Source organism: Varroa destructor, unplaced genomic scaffold (genome assembly GCF_002443255.2).
Source record: "Varroa destructor unplaced genomic scaffold, Vdes_3.0 BEIS01000002.1, whole genome shotgun sequence".
NCBI classification, from domain to species: domain Eukaryota; kingdom Metazoa; phylum Arthropoda; class Arachnida; order Mesostigmata; family Varroidae; genus Varroa; species Varroa destructor.
In genome coordinates this window covers 19,021,287-19,045,348 of record NW_019211455.1, presented here as the reverse complement: position 1 = coordinate 19,045,348, position 24,062 = coordinate 19,021,287, and the positions used below count along the sequence as shown (strand labels likewise).

Sequence of the window (24,062 nt, the reverse complement as noted above, 5' to 3'; positions counted from 1 at the left end):
GGGTGCGGATACTGATTCCGTCTATATATAATATAAACACTCTTTTTGGAAAATATGTAGACGCAAATAATCTACACAATCACTTAGTTATTCACAGCATTTGTTTATGACGTTCGGTCCTACGAGACAATTCAATTCAAGTCATTATGGTTTATGAACGTACACCAAAGGTTTAATAGGTATATATATAGAGTAAACTTCAAACCTGAATTTAGACGAAAGATTATCGTCAGTAGATAATATTTCTCAGTGGCGCGTAGAAAATAGACATTTAGCAGCTTCTGAGTGTGTTCTGGAAGCTTTGGACGCCATTTATTGCGCAATACTTTCATATCGAGAATTTTTTTACTTAACAAAGCTGCTTTTTTTTTTTGCCAACCATCCCGTTTTTTCTCAGTCCATTGTGAAAAGAGCTACAGAATGCAGCTGAAGTAATGTGTCAAGTGAACACAATTTAAGATAGCCTTGGTTATGTACTAGTTAGCTTCCGACGTTGTAGAGTGCTATCATTTTTTAGATTATATATATATGCCTTCATTGACATCAAAGGATCTATTGGCCTGGCTGGCTTTCTAGTCCAAGGAGAGCAAAAAGGAATTTGCATAGCATTTTGAACACATCTAAGGTTGCAACCATATTACTTTCGCACGCTTGTTCACACAAAAGGAAAACTCGAAGTTCTAGATCACTTTCTTCTATAGAGAAAATGTGTATTTATGGGCGACCGTTGTCTGCAATCGTATTTTCGGTGTCTTTTCGACCCTCATTAATTTTGCTCATTACGTTACCTTTCGCCAAATCCGTTCAATTAAATATGCTATGCTTTATCTGCAGTATTGCTTCAAACGGCTTCTTCCCACTGAAACGAAGTACGTCTACGTCGGCATCTGAACCTAAACCATCACATGTCCTTAAATTTGGTAGGCAAACATGTTATCTTGATATTGTCATATTATTATCAGGTTATTACGTTTTTATTTATATATTTTATTAAATTAAATAAATTATATTTCACTAAGTAGCTAACAAGTAGCTAAAAAGAATTTTATACAGGGTATGAGCATGGCGCAAACGAAGGACTTGTCAACGTTTGAAATATGCAAAATGATCGACAACAAACACCTTTACGTTCTGTGTCTGAAATTGCATTATATGAACCAGGTGAGTGATTATATACCATTAAACGGAATGATAAACACAGTTCATATATCAATGAAAAAATTTAGCTTAGATAGCCAACATTGCATATTGTTTTTGTAAGTAATGCTTGTTTCATTTGCGTTTTTCGAACAACTTTTGTAAACTATGAGTCCCGAAAATTTCACTTGATCATATGGAGTAACATCAAAAATTGCAGCGGGTTTTAACTCACTTGCGTGGAATTTGGCCGTTCGCTCTTAGTTCCTTATATGCGGTTACGATGATCTGGGCGGCATCGTGCAAAAGAGCCTGATCAGCGGTGATTTTTTCCTCGGTTATTTCCGACCATTGTGAGGGATCATCAGATCGTGGAACATTTTCGAAAAACTTTCTAACTGCTTCCGCTTCAGAAGTCATCCTAAAAAATAATACGCGGTCACGCAGATACATAGTTACATGAGGAACAGGCTCGTAATGAAACCCCTTGTTACTGTCGCATTTACGTAGGTAAAGCGGGTGAAATCGGCATGTATATAAGTAGCTCTTACAACCAATAGATATTACATAATTTGTGTGCATAAGCAAAGCTATTTATATGGTCGTAGGTGCCGGACATGTTGGAACAGGTTTTAACGATTTTTCAGATGTGCAGCATTGATACGAAAAGAACTTTCCTTGTTGAAAACTATAGTTTCCAGAAAAATTCGATGCTTGTTTTAAAAATGCTCACTTTAGATTCTGATGTAAGTTCATTCGTTTCGTCACCACACAGGTCCATACTATCAAGAACGATATTTCAATTGGCTTAAGCCTGCCTGTTTCTTATATCTTCCAAACAATGGGAGTACGAAAAAATACACTATAGGTAAAACTCGCAAAAACTGCGCTGCTCGAGTTTTACAGAGCCCAGACCCGTTAAGCGTATCACATTTTTACCTATCCGTGTGACCTCTAGCAAAATAGCAATTAGCCAATTTTTGATCCCGTATATAGAATAAATTTCGTACTTATCGCTTGTTGGCGTACAACAGACAGCCGAAAAGCTCTTTCTACCCACATCAGTGCCGCTGAAGTAATCGTTAACTTACTTAAACGCTGTGATGCTAACGACGCTGAACTCTTCAACGAGTTGATGCTGGAGTTCATTTGATACGGGCTGGGCCAGAACGAAATGGAAATTCCGCTTGCCTACGTGTGGGTCACGTGCATGACCCACAATAATTTCCTTGGCACGCGCGAAGGGTACATCGAGAATGACATACTTATTGGCGTCTCGGTCGGCCAGATCGACGGCACGAAGGAACACGTTTGCCTCAGCTGGCGTATTCACCCTTTTCGCGTAACGCATCGTCACTGCGTTCGTTCGCTGGTACTTATGGTTAAGCAAACGTTGCAATTTTTGGGTACCGGAGTCCGAGTCATAGAGATAAATAAAAGAGCTCCAACCAAAATGGTCGATAGTGTCAGCGATCGCGGGGATAACATCGGGCAGAAGCGATAATCCTAAATTGTCGGCTGGCGGGCTATGGCGACGTCCGCTGGAGTGCAGATCCGAGCGACAGTGATCCTAAAATTGGCAGTGGGCGAATATTAGAATAAGACGTTTAAGTATGTTCAATAAATATGCATATGCAGAAAGATTCGATCTTTCAGTTGGTCTAGAAAAGATGTTAAAGATCAGAGAAAAAGAACTGTTGGTGCATGAATGACGGCGCTTCGATCTCTTCTAACCTCTACCACTTTTGAGATCTCAACCCATACTTTATCTTCTTTGTGGAATTTTAAACAGAACATATTGTAATCATTTTTCTCATTAATTGTGGTTCAACAATGATGATTTACAAGTCGATCGTAGAAACATCTCTTCGGCTACACTCAACAGCCTCTATTAAGCTAGACCAAAAGGCAATTGCGCTGCATATGTGAAAGCATTTTATTCTATTTAGTTTTTGATATTTTCAATAAAAATAGTCCATATTATCCTACTCTGATCATTATTCACACATAATTATTTCTATTATATTCGGAGTCAATTCTCAACAAGTTTACTGATCTTCGAACCTTCGAAAAGTAGCATCATTGTTAAAAACTAACATATTATAAAGCTACTTTTTATTATGAAAATGACCAGTGAAAAAGATAATCTATTCTATGCTATACACTTTTATCGCTTTTTGACTATTAAAATAACTCGAATAGTATCAACTTTGAAAAAACGAGAACATATATATACATATACATATCTACATACATATATGGAGGGGGAGAGAGAGAGAGAGAGAGAGAGAGAGAATTTGTTTGGCTTACTTTGACCGAGCTAGCGTAATTAAATAAGCATTTATCATTTTCAATGAATTTTCTATTGATTAGCAGTGTGTCATGTCTTTTCTATGGCTAAAAACATCGAACACGGAGAGTGCGAACCCTTTGCATCAGTTGGCACTGATAAATGAATATTAGAACAACTACATCACAGATAGATTCTACGAAGCTCATAATACAGCAGGACAGAAGAGGAAAGCATCATCTAAGACGTTATATATAATACAGAGTAATTGACTTTTTTCAATGGACGTGTCTACCTAAAGGCTAAGCGCTTAAAGCGAAGGACGTCGAAAGCTAGACATAGTTCAAATTGTTGAAGGTTATTCGTGCGAATTGGGACGGATTAATTAGGACGGTTAAAAAAAGTGACGACTTGTAGTTTTAGGCAGCGCAGACAGTACGTTGCCAATTACCCTAACACAACTCAAGTCTAACATCGGAATTTACTGGGCAGCTGAATTCTCTCGTTACCGCAAACATCATGAATATAGTATAGAAACACACGTAGCGATTGTCTGTCTCACAACGATTTTTCATAATGTACAGACCGAGAAATCATTTCTTCTTATTGTTTTTTCTACTTTCACTAGTATGTGTTTCCATTTATATATTCCAACATTATAATTTTGTTTTTTTTTTCGCACTGTACCCCAAAATAGTTACAAAGAGACATTTTTAAATGTCATCTACCTGATACGTTGTGGAAATGTAGGGAACGTTGGTTCCCTTGAAGAGCCCTTGAAGAGCACTTGAAGTCAGCGGGAGTGAAATCACCACACTCGTGACCTGATGACGCAGTTGGTCGCATACTGTTCGGTCGTACACATTTCATATACAAAGACACGTACACAAAACCTCGTAGCGTTAATGGTTATTTACGACGTATCGACAGTACTTTCTGATGTAGGATATTAAGATTAGTTAGTTTGCCTAAATAACTAATTAACTGTATTATCAGGTGTTAGTTAACACGTATTTTTCATAAGCATATTTGAACGTATTACCAGCGACGTAACTCAGGTGTCCTCACATAGTATTGCTGTGTTCACGGCACGATTGTAAGTATTAGTTGTGAATATATTCCGTATAATTTTTAGCTACTTTATTATTTAGTGCGGCCTCTTATAAAACGAAGGTAAGATAACGTTATCTGTTAACAATGCACTAACATTCTCGAGTGGCCGAAAAAATATCGCTTTGAGCCACTTCCGCGAAGAACGATCCAACTTTGAAATCCCCCTCAGGCGATGGTCGTGAGCCGTTGTATGGGGAGACGATTGCCTCGAACACGTGCTTTGCAGGGGCCGACCCTGGCGGCATGATTACACCTGAAGAGTCCGACGATAGAGCAATAAAACTAATTAATAAAGGCTATATAGTGTCGAAATAACCAAAGATTGCTGAACGTTTTACCATATATTCTAAATGTATGTCTCCTTTTGTTAGTCGGTAATTTTTTGTACTAATTGCTAGACACGCAACGATAATAATCACTAGAAGATGCAACTGGTTCGCTCACAGCCCAATTATGGATAATGATGCACTGTTTACACGAAAATAATAAGTTCTTCGTAATAACTAGCTCAGATCTAGATAGTTAAAGCGGCAAATGGCAAAACCGGCCAGATCTAAAAGGAATACGGTACCGAACAGAAAAGGTAAAAAAACAATGAAATCGTTAAGAATTGCTTTTTTGATCAGCTATACAATCGGTGTTCCACATGAACCCTATGAGAAACGATGTGTATCCATTCTGCCTCAACATGTCGCTCTCCAAACTTTGCAGACAATGGCGACAGTCAAAAGGTACTTTATATTCGCTATAATGTGTGCTATCAAATAAATCCAACTGAGATTTTCTACCCCATGCTATTTGTTGTTAATGATTGATTCATCAGCACGAACTATTTTGATAGATCGACATGTGACAGATGCGTTGACAGGAAGATCGACGGCTAAAATGCTACCGGCAAGCTCCACCTCAACAGATCCTTGTTTCTTTTTGTCAAGTAGGCGTAGATTGCTTTGTCTCCTCTTCGCCGCCTTATCTTAGTATAGACATATATATCAGTTTACGAGACGAGCCAATATCTGCTGGATTTATACTTGTCATAAAGACGCAAGAGCGACATGTGATGAAACAAAGTTATCGAAAGTTTGGCTATCGAACTTATAATATGATGTTAATCTAGTACTGATATGTTAACTATGAACTCCTGAACAACAGTTAATAGCTCTACAGAAGCAATCGAAATTTTGTATGTATCCGAACTAGTTGGGTAATATTATGCCTGACGTTGTACGCTTCAGTATGATATTATATATATATATATGAATAACTTCACTGCTAACTTCATAGATAGTTATGTCCGAACACTGACGTTCATGCTTCCAACGATGTCATGAGATAGCACCAGGTGGCACGTAGCAACGATATAAGAAATGCTCCCTACACCGAGGTTGGGTAAATGAAAGAGCACGTTACTCCATTTCTCTCTTTTACCATTCAAAGAAATCTATGAAAGACATTTTTCTACCGGTTAGGAAGCTTGCCCAAAATATTACAGCGCAGATGCAGTCGACTTTGAAAAATTAATAGGAATTTTTCGTCGTCATGGAACGTTACATTCAAGTACATTCCCATAGAGAGCCACTACAAAAATACTGAAAAATAATGGCCCTAGTATTGTCCCTGTAATGCATGTGACGCTCAAAAATGAAAGAGCGATAACTATAGTCATCCGTTGCGGTTCGTGATGAATTTGTAAAAAGTGTGGTACGTTGGTTCTTTTTCGTCACGTTGCCAAACTGATTCATTAGTTTCTATAAGGACTCGTTCCAAATCGTGCGTATTCCTAAATCTGTGATGTCATTAATGGCGTCCTATGTTAAATACTCACCGATTTTTACTGCGTTCGCCGCGCCAATCGCAAGAAGAAAAACACACGACACATATACGTGGTACATTTCGCTGAAATTAAACGACATTTTGTCGATGAGCTAGACCACATTATTGCAAGTAAGTATCGGAGTACACATTGAAGGAATGGTATAATTGTTATCAATATGAAGCTATTTTACACACGACAGTGTTTGCAAGCGTTATCGATAAGTACAATTTCGACGAAATAGTCAACATGGCCATTTTAAATCGCTAAATAACGACCATGTCGGATTCGCATAGCTTCAAGGGAAGAGTTCTGCAGCATCAGGAACAAGATGCTGTTTCCTGTTTCGTTTCCTAATCACTTCTAAAATACCGAAAGTTAAGCCTTGCTCATCTCGTAGGAAGCAAGTGAATGGACTCTAGTAAAGCTCTGAGCTGGATCAAATTCCCGCAGAAGTTGAAATCGTCCATGTTCATTGGCCTAGGGTAATTTTGCGATCATTTTTACAAGCAAATGTTATGTGCCTGAAACTGAAAGTATTCAACATTTACAAGATTTGGCCTATGAGTTGACGAAAAGTTTGAACAAGACACTTACCCCCGGAAGTAAAAACAAGAGCGGATTTTTGATAGAACACTCAGAAGCGCCGTTCCTGTTGCTGCCGCTTCAACTGGGAGCAACCCTGACCAGCTGCAGGGTGGGAACGAAGGACTCTGTCGGGCGAGAGCTCATAGCAGTCGGCATGGCAACCAACCTCGGGGGTATGGAGATCCGCCCTCGCTATCCAACATCCATTCCTCCTTTCCTCTGAAAGATAACCGGCTTGTATTAACAATGTCCTACCGAGCCAATGTTGGAATTGAGGGAAGATGTGAACACCGTTAGCCGGAGCTGCTCGCTTTATGTGAATGCCACAGTAACCTAGGTATATTTCGTAGCGGTTGAGACAGAGAGGCGACCATGGAGATGAAACAGGGAGGTAGGCGCCTGAAATAATGCGGTTGATTACATAGACACGTAGTGAAACGTTAGAAACGAATAACTGCGTAAAGATTGGCATAGCACGAAAAAATCTGTATCTTTTACTTATAGCAGAGGCGGTAAAAAAAGGGAAATCTTAATATTGCCGTATGTTATGCGAGTTTAATTAGTTATTAATTAATTTATCTGGATGTTTACAAAAGTTTGGCTAGTTTAAAACTGATTTGGTCAAAAATTTGGTATTGTCAACGTACTTAACAACACACAAACTATAGCATTTTAGAGCTGTCAATATGTAGAAGTAAATTTATATGCAATTTAGTCACTATCTGCCATTTGAGTATTTCTAAAGGATAAGTTATGATTTTTATAACATATATATATTTTCATAAAAAACATATGTGTGTGTGAGTACATACTGCAGAGAAGTGCTAGTATCCCATGCTTGGAACTTGCAAAAATTGATTGAGTAAACATTTTTCTTGGCGAAATCCTTCGATTCAAAAAGCACTTTTCTGACGAAAGGTTCATGATAAAAACATAATAACATAAAACATATATGTACTATGTAACATAAACATTAGTCAAATATAACAAGAATAAAAATAATCACGCTTAATAAAAAAATTTTGTCGGTTATTTAGCGAACGTTCTATGCACCCTTGGCGCACATTCTGCTAAATTCTAATTAGGACTATATAAACGCACTTCCACCAAAATAAGGCAGAACAGCTCTACTTGGGCACAGTTTTGGTAGCAGTTATTAATTATTTACATTTTAATAAAAATCTATGTTGGACAAGCCATGACAAGTAATATATTCGGGACAGTATTTCTTGAATAGCATAGCTATGATCTTTTTTCCGATTCATCAAGTGGAATGAATTTTTGGCAATATGGATATTGAAGTTTATACCCAAGAATAATTAGCAGCCGAGTTACAGCTCTGTCATCCCCCAGGAACTTATTGATATATATTTAAATATTTAATTTAAGCCAATAATCTCTTAGAAGCCTCTGTCTATAATAAGGACACTCTATAATTTAGGGGTACTTATCCTACTGATGTGACTGCCTACATTTACTCTACTGATAGCATAATTTTCTTCGGTCTTCGTAGAAATGATCGACGTAAAAGTCACAATGTTAAAATTGCCTTTAGCACCTAGGACTAGTTACACAAGACGGTGTTAAGTGCCAACACGCATCTTACCTTAGTTGAGGCGCATACAAATTAAGACTGTTTAAATCCGAAGTACCTAGCAAATTTATTGTAGAAAAAATTACAAAAGAAGGTAGAACTTCTCCTGGCTGTTTTATGCGATCTTCTGAGCAGAATATTGTATTCACAATTTAGAATTGAACGTAATGTCGTTCCAATGATGGCTAAGTTCAGTAGAAGCAGAAAATGAAGAAAGGGGCCCCAGTTGCCAATTTAATATAGCCTACGACTAATATACCTTGTATTATGGATTAATTCGTAACGTTGAAGAAACAAAGGTAGAATTAATGTTAATAATTAGATTTCGATTTTTACGCCTGGCATCGTCACTACGCACTAGGGAGACGGCTGGCTCCCAGCACGAAACGACGTCTGTGCATATATACACGTTCCGGTATAGACCCGGAACGTGTCCTAACGTTAGGAGGCACATACGTTGTCACGGGATAATACTTAGGATAAATTGAAACGGCATTACCATAATGTTGATATCAGCCTCATTATTCTTTCGTCAAAGCCATGGTACAAGAATGCTTACGCATAAAATATAAGATAAACACATATGTTTTCATTTTTTTCGACATTACGAAACAGTTAGCCAGATCATCAAGCTTTAACACTGTCGTTATTAATATAGATCAATGTGATGCGTCACAGATAAGCGACCGGATAAGCGACAGTATAGTGAGAGACATAGTTTGTGTTTTTAATGAAAAAAAAAATGTTTTATAGAACGCCGAAGATAAGATATTGTATCAAACGCTGGCTTCGCGGAGTCTAGCGGAACCCGGTAGCGCTGTAGCATTATGTGGCATTTCTCATAGCTAGCGAGTAGTATTAGTGTGTCTCAGAAATGTTTACATTCTAGATTGTTTTGTATTGTACTGTTCTAGCGTTTCCCTTCGTTTGAAATGAAATTCATAACAATGAAGGCATATAATGTTGGCTCGTCGAAAGAGCAACAGTCAGTCAAAATATAGATTAGTTTTTCTGAACCATCGTTATATCTGTAATAAATATTCTTGATCCTTTGAGCGTCGTGTGCAGTCAGTATGGTAAAAATACTACTTACATGAATGATATTGCAAAGTAGAGAGGACTGTTTGCATGACGTAAGTTTTCTATCGGTACAATAATTAGTTCCCAAAAGAAGAACCCATATTTATTCGAATTTTTATGTGATATTACCGTATAAAGCCATAGTTTGGCTCTGGAGAAATAGTTAGTAGGTGAGTACGAATAGGAGGCGAATTGTTTGTTTTGCTCTACAAAGTGACACAATATAGTTTGAGCCTGTACCTCTTTTAAGGCAAAAATCCTATATAATAGGTATCCATTGGGCTCACAGTGAACAGTGCAATCAATCAGCATCTGACAGATATGAACGGTTTTGTATTTTAGCTCTTAACTTATTCTGGTTTTCAATTCAATGGCATATTTGTGCCAAGTAATAACGATATGAAAAAATATGTAGTTTTTTAATAATTGACGTAATTGACACAGGTCATATTCTGGAAGCAAACAAACCAATAAATGTTGGCTATGATTCATTTCGCTATAATATACTTTTGTATTATTCCATATGAGTGATCTGTCCTCGGATATAGCTTCATGCCGTAAAGGCCGCCGCCGAGCAACACAGGGTTATTCGAGATCCGTTATGTCAAAGGATGTTTGATCAAGCATTGAGGTGTTAGCTCAAATGTTGATTGATCACTTCTCTCAAGTGGAACCTTTAGCGAGTTTTTGATAGTGAGACATGTCGATTGATTCGTACAAACTGTCTATTAACGTATTCACAGTCCGAGTAGGTGATTACGTCTGGAATCATGAAAAAGGACACTTCAATCAGAAGAAGCACAATGTTGTACTCGCTTAAGAGACAGTAGTGAATGCTAGCTAAATATTCTGGTAAAGATAACTAACATTTCTCATTCATAAAGTAGCTATCTCGAATTTACAATGTTTGGGTAATCTTGTGCGTATTGTAAACAAATAGGTATAAATTTAGATTCTTCTAAATGAAATAGATAGTTTCACCAAAGTTCTATTGTTATTGTTATCGTTAGTTCTCATTATTTTAAAATAACATTAACATATTCGTGAGCCGCAGATCTATTTCGGTTAAGCTGCTTCTATAGCCTGGCGAACCTACATGTTCTATATACTAAATGACCGTTGCTTTGATCAGGCGCATTCGTTCATGGTGCAATACGTATTCAACTTTTCTTTTTATCGTCTTGCCTTTCCTGGTCAGTGCTTCTAAGCAATGGATATAAATGTTTTTTTGTTTCTACTTCAAACAAGTAAGTTTAGCGGAACTACGAAAGGCAATTTGTATTCTTCTGAAAAATACACCTTCGTTTTCTATAGTACTTGTTTAATCGATTGCTAAAAAGTATTGACCGTTCTCAAGCCAAAATGAAAACTAATATAATTTTATATTTCAGAGTATAATAATATAATTAAACTAAGGGATCCGCAATTTGGAGCGATGACCTTCTGTTGGTTTCTGGGCGAAAAATTGTGACGCACTATTTTTGCATGTATCTATTGAAACTAAATTATTACCACTAAGGTAGTTTTGCGGAAACCGAAACAGATGATAGTTTGTGGGGGCGAAGAAGGGGCAAAATCCGAGCTATGAAGCAGAAACATACAAATTTCCCATTTAAGTTATCTCAATGTTTGTTGGGTAGCTAAATATTTGTGTGACCCTTTCTGCAGAATTTTCAGCCAGTTTTTTTTTCAATGCCTTGTTTTCTGTTCAAATCAATCGTTTCGTCAGACGGCAAATATTCATAACACACAACTTCTCTCCAATGCCACCAAACACATAGTAGCAGTTTCGTTAACGTTAGCCTCGGCTTTGCCACAAATTGTGGAACACGGTTTCCAGTTTTTCCCATAATTAGCTGCCGACTACGAGGAACTTCTTCTTTATCGAAATTTCCAGAAGGAAAGAGTCACTACCATTTTTAAGTCGTTTATTTCGCTAATGTATCTTGACCATAAATAGTGCGTTTTTATGAGTCAAAATAGCATTCGCGCTTTTATCATAATAGAATTAATTTTTAATTACAAAAAAATTGCATTTTATCTAAAGTCTGAAAAAAAAAGTATTATTTTAATGTACCTATTATTACCAGAATCTCAGCTTTTAAATAACATTAAGTCAACCCAACGCGACTCATATCACCTGATGTATGTGATTGTTTAATTTTTGACTAACTAGGCAGACAAATAGTCAATACTTTTTTAACAACAAACCTAATGTACATGCATATATAATTTTATTTCTTCAAAGATTTTAATTATAGTTTCGTTTTTCATCCTCCATTCCTGTACTAGTAAGTTAGTTGAAAAAATGCTAGTAATACACTTAAATTTATTGTCCAGACTCTATGATCGAAGACACAGACGTCAACTTTACACTGTGGTTGTGGTGAGACTGTAATGATTTACTCACGTGGAGTTCTAACTAGTCGAGGTTGGCGGTGGGCCTTGATCGACGACTATGAAGTTACTAGACCGATTAGGACGCGCCATCGACCTGAAGAACGCAACTGTGTTGATGGTATTCCGTAAGCACGTCATGCCGATGAAAGAGAATCCGTTAAATATGGACGGCGGTCAGTGGCGTTTGAACATCAAGGAGGACCAGTTAACCCGAGTGTTCATCTACAATGTGTGTGCGTTGTTTTCGAATCCAATCATAGCCCAAGTGTCGGAGATTCACTTACAGCCGCGATGAGATGCTATTCGTATTGATCTCTGGTATCTCTTGTGTCAAATCTGTTTTGCCTGGCATCGGGTTCTTCGGGAGAGCAAAAGCAGAATGCTATTCAAGCCTCATAACGGCGGCGTGTTATCAAATTTCATTTTCATATGGTAGGATGGACGCATTATTGCGTAAAGCCTAATACAGTGGGTAAATTGCACTTTACGTAGGGAAGTTCTTTATTTTTCGTCTGTAATAACAGCATGTTTATCTTTCCCAATTAAAAAACTACTTTTTCATACCGCGGTAGCACCATGTCGCAGCTATACATAGAAGTATATACAGCGTGCGATCGTGTATCCGAGCAAATTATATGCAAAAAGTAGTACGGCGTTAATTTGCAAAACTGCATTGGATTTATTTACGTTCCATTAGATAAAGGCTAACTGAAGGTATTTTGGCAGCTAAGTATGGTAACCAGTAAAATGTTAATGGTTTCGGGGATGCATCAAGTTCATTTCGAATCGGTTAGCTGTTTTAACAACTTAATTAAAATGCATTCATCTATAAGTTTAAACACTACTTTTCAAATAAATCTATTATCTAATATCTAGCAAAATCTATTCTGTCATGTGGTTTCGTGTGAAAAATGCTACTTAAAGGTTTGTTGACTCGGATGACGGATAGCTAAGCGCTTTTTCTGAGAATAGAACTTTTGCAGGATAAGTTTGCAGTGATTAAATTTAAATTAACAGATAAAAATACATTTTAATTGCAACAGTATGTATTGGAGTAGACGGCGGGTTTTATGATGCGATCCAAAACGTACAAGGAATGCGCAGTTTCGAGCGCTGTCAAAAAGCTATCAATATTTTTTTTGCATGCTTTGCGTAAATACCAATATCAATAGAAGAATTAGTTGAAGTTGGGTACATGTTTACCTACGCGAATTTCGTGCAAAAGGAAAGCATTAAATAAATGCAAAATTTTCACGGCGGGTTGCAGGCTGGTAATTATTGAACTTTTGTGTGGAAAAATTTAATTCAATAATAGAGGTAGTAAACATGTTGTAGTAGCAATTCAAGTTTACAGAAAAAAAATTTAATTATGTGTAGTTTCGACCATAGCTTGGCATAACTGCATAATAAAACCTATATCTCAAAAATTTGATTATTAATTTTGTCTTTACAATGACTATATATACATATATATTTTCAAGATACTTTCATAAGGACAGTTGTAATTTTTTTATATAGGACTAATACCTTTGAAAACTAAATTTGAATAATTTATAGACTGAGTGCCTGTCACCCTTTGACCCGTTCGGTAACTAACACCACACATGTGCAAGATCTGCCCATTTGATTTAAATTATGCTGCCCATCACTATCCTGCAATTATTTCTGTAGCCTTTGTTCGTACATGCTTGTTTGCAAATGCTTCGTGTCCCTATTTCTCTCTCCTGCGCCATTTCAGGAACGTTATCGCGTTATGCGGTTATCCTGTTTAAATATATTTATAGCAGTGTTCGACTCACTCTGCTATCCTATCAAAGTAGTTCGATGGAAAACTTGAACAACTTGAAAAACTCCTATTTTTGCTTCCAATATCCAGCTACTGTGCTTCAAATGTTAAACTAATATGGTCCATTCATATTTCGAGCTGTAGCAGGGCTCCCGTTACTATGAATTAATTACTCCCCACTATTTTGCTGAAACTAAGGAAATTCCGTATAATTATAAGGTTGCTTGAAACCTAGCATGTAAGCAGTATACAGGTACCGGTTTAAAGTAAATATCAAATTTTTTTTCCAAAAAGTAATGTGTCTGTTGTATAAAGTCTGCAATAGTAGGCAATTACCGTTGAGATAACAGCCCAAAAATCCAGTTTTGGGTCAGTTTCCATTAACCGTATGGGAAATCTTTCGTCTTCGAACAGGAAACATGATTCTCTAGTAAGTGCCGTATTCATCATACTGTCTTCCCATCAAGCCGAGCCTTCCGACAAGACTCAGTCTCATGTAATTCTTCTCTCGTTTGAATTGTTGCCATTTTTTATTAGAACTTTACGCCAGAAAATTTTTGGTGTTAATAAAGCCACTCATTTTATGTATGAAACGTCTTAATGTATGTGAAATAATGAATATATTTTGCTTAATGTTGAAACAGAGCGTGACAACCATTAGGGGACGGCCTTTTAATGATGAGTCATTTTTTATTTACTTCTAAAGTACACATCAAATACAACCCTCCTTATCGCTGTAAAAAGGCTGGGTAGGTATGAACCCGATATCGGATAATTGAAGTCCCATATCGGACCTGGCGTGATTTGTCTACCATTAAACTTAGCCAAGGCCACACAAACTGTGAGTGCAACAGTAAAGTTCGAATAATAACGTAGAATAGTACAGATTGAATTTTTACAGTAATCATAGAATACAAACCTGCATGCCACAGGTGGTGGAAAATATTTAAGAGGCTACATATGTCTATACAAAAATTAAGAAAACAAATAGTAAAGTTCACTTTCTGCATATTAGCAAGCTGTAAATCATTTCGCCCAAAATTATCACTATAGATGATAAGGGATAGTCAAACAGTAGATATGAGATATATAGCACTGTTTGATAATTCAAATTTTGAAAAATTTAGGTAAATTTAGAAAAACACACTTTTACGTAATTAATTCAATATCACTTACATATACTCATAGTTAAAGTACTTGATACCCGTAAATCAAATTATTATGAATTAAATGTAGTTAGTTAACTATACATAAACATTAAAAGTAGTTTCACAAAAATCACTCACTTACCAACTAATAGAGTGAATGCGTTGGCATCTTTTCACAGCAACACCAGATCAAAAGTAATGAACTTCATAGACAGAAGGAGGATCCTGTCTACTTTTTTCTCCAAAATCAAAGATAACCATAGACTGGACTGAAATTGTAGTCTTGAGCCGCTCCTGTAATTCCACTTAAACGCCATTATTCACTCGAATGTTTAAAATGTATTCAACATCAGGTTGACTGGATTTTTGACATTCAGGCTCGGGTTATCCATCCAGGCAACAGGTTTTGTGGTCTTGTTGAACGTCGGGCGGAAACAATGAGAACAGCATAAAGGTCTTTCAGTCTGCTAAAGGCATTCTGCATGCTTCCCTATAGAAGCGAGTAATCTGTATGTACAATGCGACTCGTCCAAAAGCTGTACATATTCAATAATGTAGTTCCAAAAGCTTCCAGGTACCATAACAGTCGATCCATAATCAAGAGCTCAGAAAGATGACTAATGAGCTTGTGGCGATAGTTTTCTGTTTAGTGCCATATATAGGGGATTTTCGTTTTGAATGCGGCCACTTTGTATTCAAGTATTCGTCAAGGCCGTCGAATAGGGTGTAGAAACGAAAACCTGATACAAGCATTCGTTCCAAGCAGAATCAAAGCTAGCAGCTTTATTTTGGCAGAACTTCAGATTTATGGTCGAATGCATAACGCATTTTGAACGGAGGTTTAAAGCTCCCAGATAGATTTATTCTTGAACAATTGTCCACTGACCAGCCAGCGGGTTTAACAAATTTTGAGTGAGAGTGCTCGAGCAGACGACATAAATACTAACTATATAGAAAATCGACGCGCAGTGAAGCTGCGCACAAGCCTCTTTTAGCAAGCAAAGCACTGCTTTGAGGAATTGCAATAATTTTATTTGCGTTGAGGTTAAGGTTTACTGTCACACCCTTTATAGAAATATAGATAGGGTAGCGCATATGTAGGGTGGACGCCAGCGAGCTTACAGCTAAATATCTATCCGTGCCTTATATTCTACAGACTTCATGCAATGTTTACCTATAATTTCGTGTATTCGATTGTACCGTAGAGCTAGCGGAGACTGATCTGAGCGTGGCCATGTAACTTCACGCATACATACACAAACATAATTAAGAATAGGAACAGGCTCTAAACCACAAATTTCTATTTCTTAACCACAGATTTCAACTTATTTCAATTTACGGTAAAAGCATCTCTTATATTAAGGCTTTCGCGTCTTAGCACTCCGAAGTGTGAAAGTCTGCTATGAAAGAATAAACTATTGCACAGTTATTCATGAAATGTAAGTTTAACACGGCGTAGCTTCCCGCAAGTAAACAAGCATGTTTCTTTTTTTTCTAATTTTTGTTCGTTACTGTATATATATATATGTTTTATTAGTTATTATGTTCGTCGATTCCCTCACGACCCAGCCCGCTCTGATGCGGTGCAGAATCGCTATTGATTCGTTCCGATTCGTGAAGCCTTCGCTGGCACCGGCACTGGTGGGTATATACACATAGCAAGTTTAAAGGTGAATCCCACACAAATAGCACCGCCACTGAAAAGTATAACAAATAAAAAAGGATAATCTGGGTCAAAGTCAAATTAATCACACCCAAATAAATCCAGACTACCACCTAACTAATAAATAAAGCTTCTTACAGCTGCAAAGTTTGAACAAGCGCTTTGTTTTCGCTTCTTCCTGAAATCAACACGTGTTGATGCGATAATCCCGAAGTGCAGTAGCTTATTGACATCCTATAATATTCTTGTCATTGCTTGCTTTCTCTACACAGAGCATAGTAACAAGTGCAACAGGTTGTTAGATATGTACGCGCGTGTGTGTATGTGTGCGTTTATAAGTTTCCTCAACTGTTCACAGATTTTACCTCAATGACTTTCACGACGAGACAATGTAATGATGATTGAAACAATAATCGTACTATATTGTCGAAGCGTCTTAAAAACTGTAATAGTAACGAAGACAGCAACTGTCGCTTTGTTGCAAATTAAGTAAAACGTGTCGTATAAGTGTGCTTGTGGTTAGTATTATCAATTATCAGTATTATCTCTTATCTTATCGCTTACTCTGAAAACACGCGTGTACCCGGTGATCACGTCGGATGGCCTTCTGGTACAACCATACTCTTGTACGTATCCACAGAACATTTCAAAATATGAAGTGTCTAATTTTACATGGGTAGCTTTGAATTCTACGACTGTCGTTGCCGAACTGAGCAGGTGTATGTTGGGTCGCGTAGATATATTTAGAAGGGCTCGAGCCAGGACTGGTGATATTGGTCATGATTGTGAATAATTAGTATTAAATTCGTTCTTCTCACAAGCAGTGTCTGAAGACAAAAATGACGGTACTCACTTCGAAGGCACTAGGCCAGGGTTAAGACCCCATGTCGCGCAAGGTCTCGGACGTGTGCGTCTGACGTCTTTTTTCAGGCTATTTCGGGGTTCAGACCGAATTCAGTTCTTGATTAAAATAACATCGTATAGATTTAGAAGTCTATTTATATGTAGAACAATGCCGTTTCAGTGTAGTGTTGGAAAAAAAAAGGCAATGTTCACTTGCGCGCTGCGATTTTCCGTACAAGTGATTTTTTTTTTAACTTTAACTATTATCATTCTTATAAAACAAGTTTTATGATCTTGCTTATGAGCGGGAACCACCGGTCATTTTTATGCTGTCAAATAAAACGCTTATGTAAATAATAAAAATGCATATCTATTAAGACCCGATAGAATAGTTAATGTTCAACTACCAATTAGGTAAATACTCGTACACGATCAAGTTTATTCTTGGCAAATCTAGCGAAGCACAAAATAGCAAGATCACTATTTAATCATACTGATTTTTACTTGATTTTAAATATTCAGAATCAATTCTAGTTATCGAGATGTTTCTGCCGTTAAGCTAGTGGGCACCCTGGCAACATGCGTTCTAACAAGTCACTCACACCCTTAATTACTATCGAATCACAGTGGAACAAATTTTGCAATGGCTGAAATTGCTCAGCGACCCCTTTCTATATAAGAAGAAGGTTTTGATTTATGTAATGTGATTTATAGCAAAAAGTGGCAAGAATAAGAATAAGAAAAGTATTAAAAAAGACTTACAAACTCTCAACAAGTTTATATACATGACTATAGTATGGTTCACAATATTGTTGGCTATCAGCTACCCATTTTATTAGGAAGGCCCATGCCTATCTCCGCTAGCCAACTATGAATTGTCATGGCAAATATCCACTTTTTTCACGGTAACAATCTGGCATGCCTCCACATATTACTTAAACAAGTTTACGATGAGACGCCGAACGATGTCCCATCGCCGCACCAACGTTCTTCGAACGGGAGTTGAAGGCAAGATCGTTTGACACAGCAGGAATTATCCAGCATAAAGCACTCCCAATCGCTTCCATTGTGAACGCATCTTCATTTCAATTCAAATATATTCGTGATGCTCGCTCCGTGCATCGCCATTTGTACACATGTACACAGACACATGCGCGAATACACTCACCAACATACAACAGATGCATGCGCTTAGTAAACCTCGTTAATGTCGAATGTCGCATTTGTTTGTCACTCCAGTGTTGGAGATTACATCAAATCGGCTCTAGTAACGACTGATTTTCTGTTCCAAGTGTTGGTATACCATTGAATTATTTTAGGCTTTAAATAGTATTTATTAAATATTGCATAAGAGGATGTGCTTACTTCAGTTAAATACTTAGTCATCGGATTTCCTGAAAACAATCCGTTTCGTCAGCCTCATATTATTCCCGATTTGTAATAACCAGCTTCTGAAAAAATGTAATGCGTCTATGGTTCGTATGATACTGCTGTTTTCAACATAATGAGGTCCGTTATGTACATTTTTGTGTACACTTTTCTTGAAAATTAGTTTTTCAGAATTCTATTGAAGAAAATGAGTACCTTTCTAGAGGGTAAGAAATTTCTACATCTAAAAATATGACACCAAAATTGAGTATAGATCGTTTGTTAAAGCTTCTTAAACTAAAAAAAAGTTTTTTTTTCAAGATCGGTAACATACATATGGATACGTTAGGTTAAAGCTTGTATGTATTGACTTTATTTTTGCACTGCCGGCCACAGGCCTCTTGTATCGTTACGAGTCTGCAGTTTTTAGTTATTCAGCTTTGTGCGGCAATATAAAATTATTAACCACCAAACAACTCCAATCAACAACAAACCAATCAAAATATAATTGATTTTTGTTTCTAATACAGTGCGTCTTGACTCTTCTTCGCATACGTACAGCAAGTGATCCGTTAGAGAACGGCATGAAAGAATAAATGCAGTGAATCCTTACCTTGTTGATAGACGATGTATTATGCTTGAACAGCGGAACGTTTCGCGGAGCTTTACGTCACGTTCTGCACTTCAGTTTAAGACTCATATGACCAGAGGGATCTGTTAGTAGGATAGCGTGTCGGGCTTACGTGGCGGGTTTTCAGATTCAAAAAATCTTAAACCGCGGAACACCCGTTGGATGTCGAGGTTGCAAATAGACAGAACTGGCGGCATGGATACATCTTGTATAATTAACAGAATGAATGGCTACAACATATCGGGGTGTATGCTCGGCAAATAGTGCGAATTTCATTATTTATGTATATGCTAAGTGGATCTATGCTTCATTTTTTTGGCAGGTGTCAACTACGCATAATGTAACACTGTTAGAACAGGCTCTATTGGAATTATTGAACCAACTTTGTTTAATATACTCAGCTAGTACGTTGTTTTTCTGTTAGCTGCTACATCAAGCGATGGTGTGTGCTTCTAGGACGTGTTAGCCAATTCTTGGCATTCTATCATCACTGTTCAACTTATCTAAAGAGTCAAAAGCAACGCGTTAAACGTAGGCGCGTTTAAGTCATCAATTATTCGAAATATATTTTAATAATCCATTTATTTTCACTACGTAACAATTTCATAAGTGATTACCGCCTTCCTAATATATGGGAAGCCCGACAGTGCGGTTTCACTATTAAATAATCATGTTGATGTGCTTGTGCGCTATGAATGAAAGCGTGTTGTAGGTATTGAAAAATACGCCGGAAACCTCCTGTTGTGATATGTTGTTCCGCGTTAACTTTTGTAGAATGTACGTTGAAGTTAAGGTATAGTTCAATTTTCTGCTAGGTGTAACTGTAATAGGTATTTCTCATTTCGTCGAAGCATTTTCATTAGCGTCGATAGTTCAGATAGGTTGTTTTAATATTCATGCGTACAATATTCCGATATTCCGAACTCACACCAACAAGTGCTTAGTCTCTAGATTACTCGAAGTCTGTCTTCCTGTTCCCTTAAAATGGTCTAGGTAAAGTGGTTGCCTGGATCTTATCTTCACTTGGGCTAACAAAATTCCACACTGTACTCATGTTTTTTGCTTCACTTCCTTGACTAAGCAAATAATCTGAAACGGGGCGGGCCGACGCCCTTTAATAGAGTGTTAAGTGCACCCCGACAGCCATTGGGACGCCCCCCAAAAACAGAAGCCGACGTCGACTCACACTACAGAGACGAAACCTCACCTTCACCAAACGTTGTATATATATATATATATATATATATATATATTGGTTTGGTAGGAACAATGTCGTATAATCATTTGCGTCTGAACGTCAGACGACGTTCGAAAGATACATTCAGACGGGTGATCCATCTATGGGTTACAATATGGATCGTGTTAGTATCTCACATAGCTTAGCTCAACTGATACGTAAGCACAAACAAATGTGTATTTTTAGATAGTCAGTTCAGTAACCTTTAGTATTAAATCTGCGGAGCAAAAACGGTCGTACTCTGCGGATGAGGAGGCTGAAGCACATAACTAACATGACCAGGTACTATTCTGTGATCCAACTAGTTTTGTTAACTAGAAGTTCTCAAATGAAAATTGAATGTTTTGATTTCATTGACGACAATCAAGTGATACTGCTGATTACCGAGGACTTATGTATAAGTCCTCGGTAATCAGCAGTCTACTCATGTATGAGTAGATTTAGTAAATCTTGAGTATATTTCTCCTAATATACAGAATACCAAATCCAAAAATAAGGCGGAACACACGAATAAACAAACTACTTATAACTTTATCCTTGTTCTGCTTCGGAAGAAGAAATATGGGTCGGGAAAAGTGATTATTTCGTTTTCGTTCACCCAAACAAATGGTACTCAGTGCTTCGTTTTTTTTTTTCAGTTTGGAACTATTGGCCTGCCCAGCAGAATTCTGAACTATTATCGCAGGCCTTTTTCGGCTTTTTCGAATAAGATTACTTTGGTTACCGCCGCAGGCGTTTGCAAGTCAAAGGAGATAACCGCAATTTTTTCTAAATACAATACGACTCTGGCAATACGACTCTCTATATATATATATATATATATATATATATATATATATATATATATATATATACTATATATGGTAAATTTTCCTTTTTCAACGTAGTAGAGTCGTTAGATGATAGATGATGATGGTTTCTTTTCGGCATTCATTTTAGTCGGTGCCAAAAGTCGACCAAATATGAACACTTTAACATTTGGTGACTGCGTGTACAGGGAAAGGCGAGAGAAATTCGTACTCAGGCGGCTACAATACCGACAAACGTTACAACGCCGCATGACACACTTTAATCATTTAGGCCACACTCGATAAGCTTCTTATGCAAGTCCCCTTCTATAAAAAAAGCGACGGATAAAAGGGCGTATTGATCTAACGGAAAAGGTGTGTCAAAGAATTCCCGAGAACGAACGAGAAGCGCGCAGCCTGCCTCTCTTGCGACATTCGTTGTTACTGCGACGAAACTTAGTGAACATAGCGAACAAATCATAATTATTAATTAGTAATAAAATTAATGTGAAAAAGATAGTATTGAAAGTCCTCCAAAAATGTGCAAAGTACATCATAGCATGCGCGTAGTTTATCGAGGCGGAAACTTCTTAATTCCTGACAATTTGACCTATTACATATTATGTAAAAAAAACTTCGGTTGGGTTAATATATTTGCGATGTAAAAAGCAAAGCCAAACATTCATGCTCATCATTCGTTGCATAAGTTCAATTTCAGCACAGTATTTCGCCGCTTGATGTCTCCTGCCGGGAAAGTTGTTCCGAAAAAGGTATTTTCTGGTAACAGGTCAACGATGGACAAAAAAATACCTAGCTAATTCGCTAGCCGCATACTTGCCTTATTTTTAAACCCAACCAAACGTCCTTTTTTTTTTAAAAAGAGCATCGTGACCTGCACGCAGAGGATCGTCTTGTTGATGAAAACGCAAAATACTGACATGTAGATTTATCGCATGCGGATGATAGCTATGATACATGCTTATAAGTAGACTGCACAATTAGAATTACTAGACATAAAAGTACTGCACATAATTAATTTGGCTTTACATATAATGAAATTAACAGGTGAATTAACCGCATAAATGACTTGTCATTCTCAATTCATCGGAATCGAAATAGTTGGGTCGGTTTCAGTTGAGTTGTCTCTGAACGGTACTTTTCAACTCCTATTTTTTCGCCCATATTTATGTATGATATTTAGGTATCGATTTAATTTCTCTATTGTATTGGCAATGTGCTCCAGTGACCAGTGGCAGTGATAACCCCAGTTCTAGCAGCTAAAAAAGACACCCAAACGTGCAAAACTACCGTTCTAGTACGAAACGACCTAGCGAAATAATCAAATTGACGATTGCGAACAACGGGTGATAAACGTCAGATAAAAATATGGCTATATATAATATATCAGTTGTCAAAGACGACCACCAAAGCCGGCCGCCATCAGTGAATACCACCCCGTTATCATTCCGGGCGACATCGCGTCAGGCGCTTGACGGCTCCGTTGGCGAGGTACCATCGTTACTTTACCCATTTGGGTCCAGACAGACGGTTGTCACGGTGTAACGACGCGGCATAAAGAAGCACGTGAAAGAAGAAGCAAACAAAAAGTGGGGAGATCTTCCAGAAATTTTCTATAGGCGACTGTCATCGTGTGCCGGTGTCCTGCGATGTTCAGTATTAAATATTGGGACCTACTAGAAAGAGACAACAGAGCTTTGGACCACAAACGGATAGAATTCATGAACCAATGAAAGTACCGTATCAAGCGAGATATATTGATTCGGACGTTTTTACTATTTAAGTGGCAGTCGAAAGCCACCAATGATAATAGCGGTATGCGACGAAAGTGTTGCTCGCGATTCATTCTGGAAGTATAGTTGTTACGCAGAGAATGTAGGAAAAAGTCGGTGAGAAACAGATTCGACCAGTTATACTTCATTATAATAAATAATTTACGACATCTTGAAATCAGTGTCTGCTTGATTATTCACTCGTATGTGTACGTATTTAATACGGCTAGTAGAGTAGAACTCGATGACTAATGTTCTGTTCTTTATTAGTTCAAGTATGTCTCGTATGGTGTGCTTGTGCACACCTGAATTCAACTAGTTCGTAAAAGCCCTTGTATAAGGTTCAACAATGAACTTTGCATTGTATTTTTTTTAATTAAAAAGCTGAAATTATTAGAAGCCATTATTCTGTAACTATTTAATATGAGCTCTTGACCGTTTTTTTTTCTCATTTGTTAAAGCTTGAGATACTTTTTTGCCCAGACATCTTCATTGTATAGTATTAAGGCAGTTTATAATAACGCTGAAATACATTAGCGAATCCTATTGCAGCGGAAGTGTAAACTCAAGACACGTAATGAGAAATCCATATGCTTAGATTTTAGACAGAATCGTACGACGGATTCTCCTACTCGATTTTTTGACTTTTCTATTTTATCTGGTTTATTTATAACTGCTATTTAGATACGCTTAGGTTAGAATTCTGTGCTACATGAGAGTACTGCGGACTCAAATCTACGAATAGCGGGCGAAGGTACGTAACGCCCAATAATCTGCTCCCGATTTTTTGACA

The 24,062-nt window shown here is 37.4% G+C and overlaps 1 protein-coding gene and 1 long non-coding RNA gene across 7 annotated transcripts in view; one reads left to right on the top strand and one right to left on the bottom strand.

Annotated features, from left to right (window-relative positions):
* The window catches only part of LOC147757474 (uncharacterized), a 9,481-nt gene extending 4,146 nt beyond the window's left edge, over window positions 1-5,335 (top strand). Inside the window, exons 2-4 of one of the 3 annotated variants that reach the window (XR_015322037.1) lie at window positions 835-920; window positions 1,054-1,161; window positions 1,913-5,335. This is a non-coding gene — a long non-coding RNA (uncharacterized LOC147757474). Of the gene's footprint in view, window positions 1-834; window positions 921-1,053 lie in introns of all 3 variants that reach the window. The other 2 variants (XR_015322036.1, XR_015322035.1) reach the window with 2 other exon arrangements.
* The window catches only part of LOC111244732 (glutamate receptor 1-like), a 50,226-nt gene extending 30,663 nt beyond the window's left edge, over window positions 1-19,563 (bottom strand). The window contains exons 1-9 of one of the 4 annotated variants that reach the window (XM_086981238.1): window positions 19,437-19,563; window positions 15,092-16,646; window positions 12,026-12,122; window positions 6,951-7,340; window positions 6,366-6,436; window positions 4,635-4,793; window positions 4,156-4,274; window positions 2,229-2,707; window positions 1,373-1,558 (exon numbers count right to left, since the gene is read on the bottom strand). In XM_086981238.1, the coding sequence (XP_086837364.1) occupies window positions 1,373-1,558; window positions 2,229-2,707; window positions 4,156-4,274; window positions 4,635-4,793; window positions 6,366-6,432 (1,010 nt within the window). In that variant the 5' untranslated portion in view covers window positions 6,433-6,436; window positions 6,951-7,340; window positions 12,026-12,122; window positions 15,092-16,646; window positions 19,437-19,563. Of the gene's footprint in view, window positions 1-1,372; window positions 1,559-2,228; window positions 2,708-4,155; window positions 4,275-4,634; window positions 4,794-6,365; window positions 6,437-6,950; window positions 7,341-12,025; window positions 12,123-15,091; window positions 16,647-17,465; window positions 17,583-18,390; window positions 18,772-19,436 lie in introns of those variants that run through there. The other 3 variants (XM_086981237.1, XM_086981236.1, XM_022792093.2) reach the window with 3 other exon arrangements.
* Between the last annotated feature and the right edge of the window lie 4,499 nt (window positions 19,564-24,062).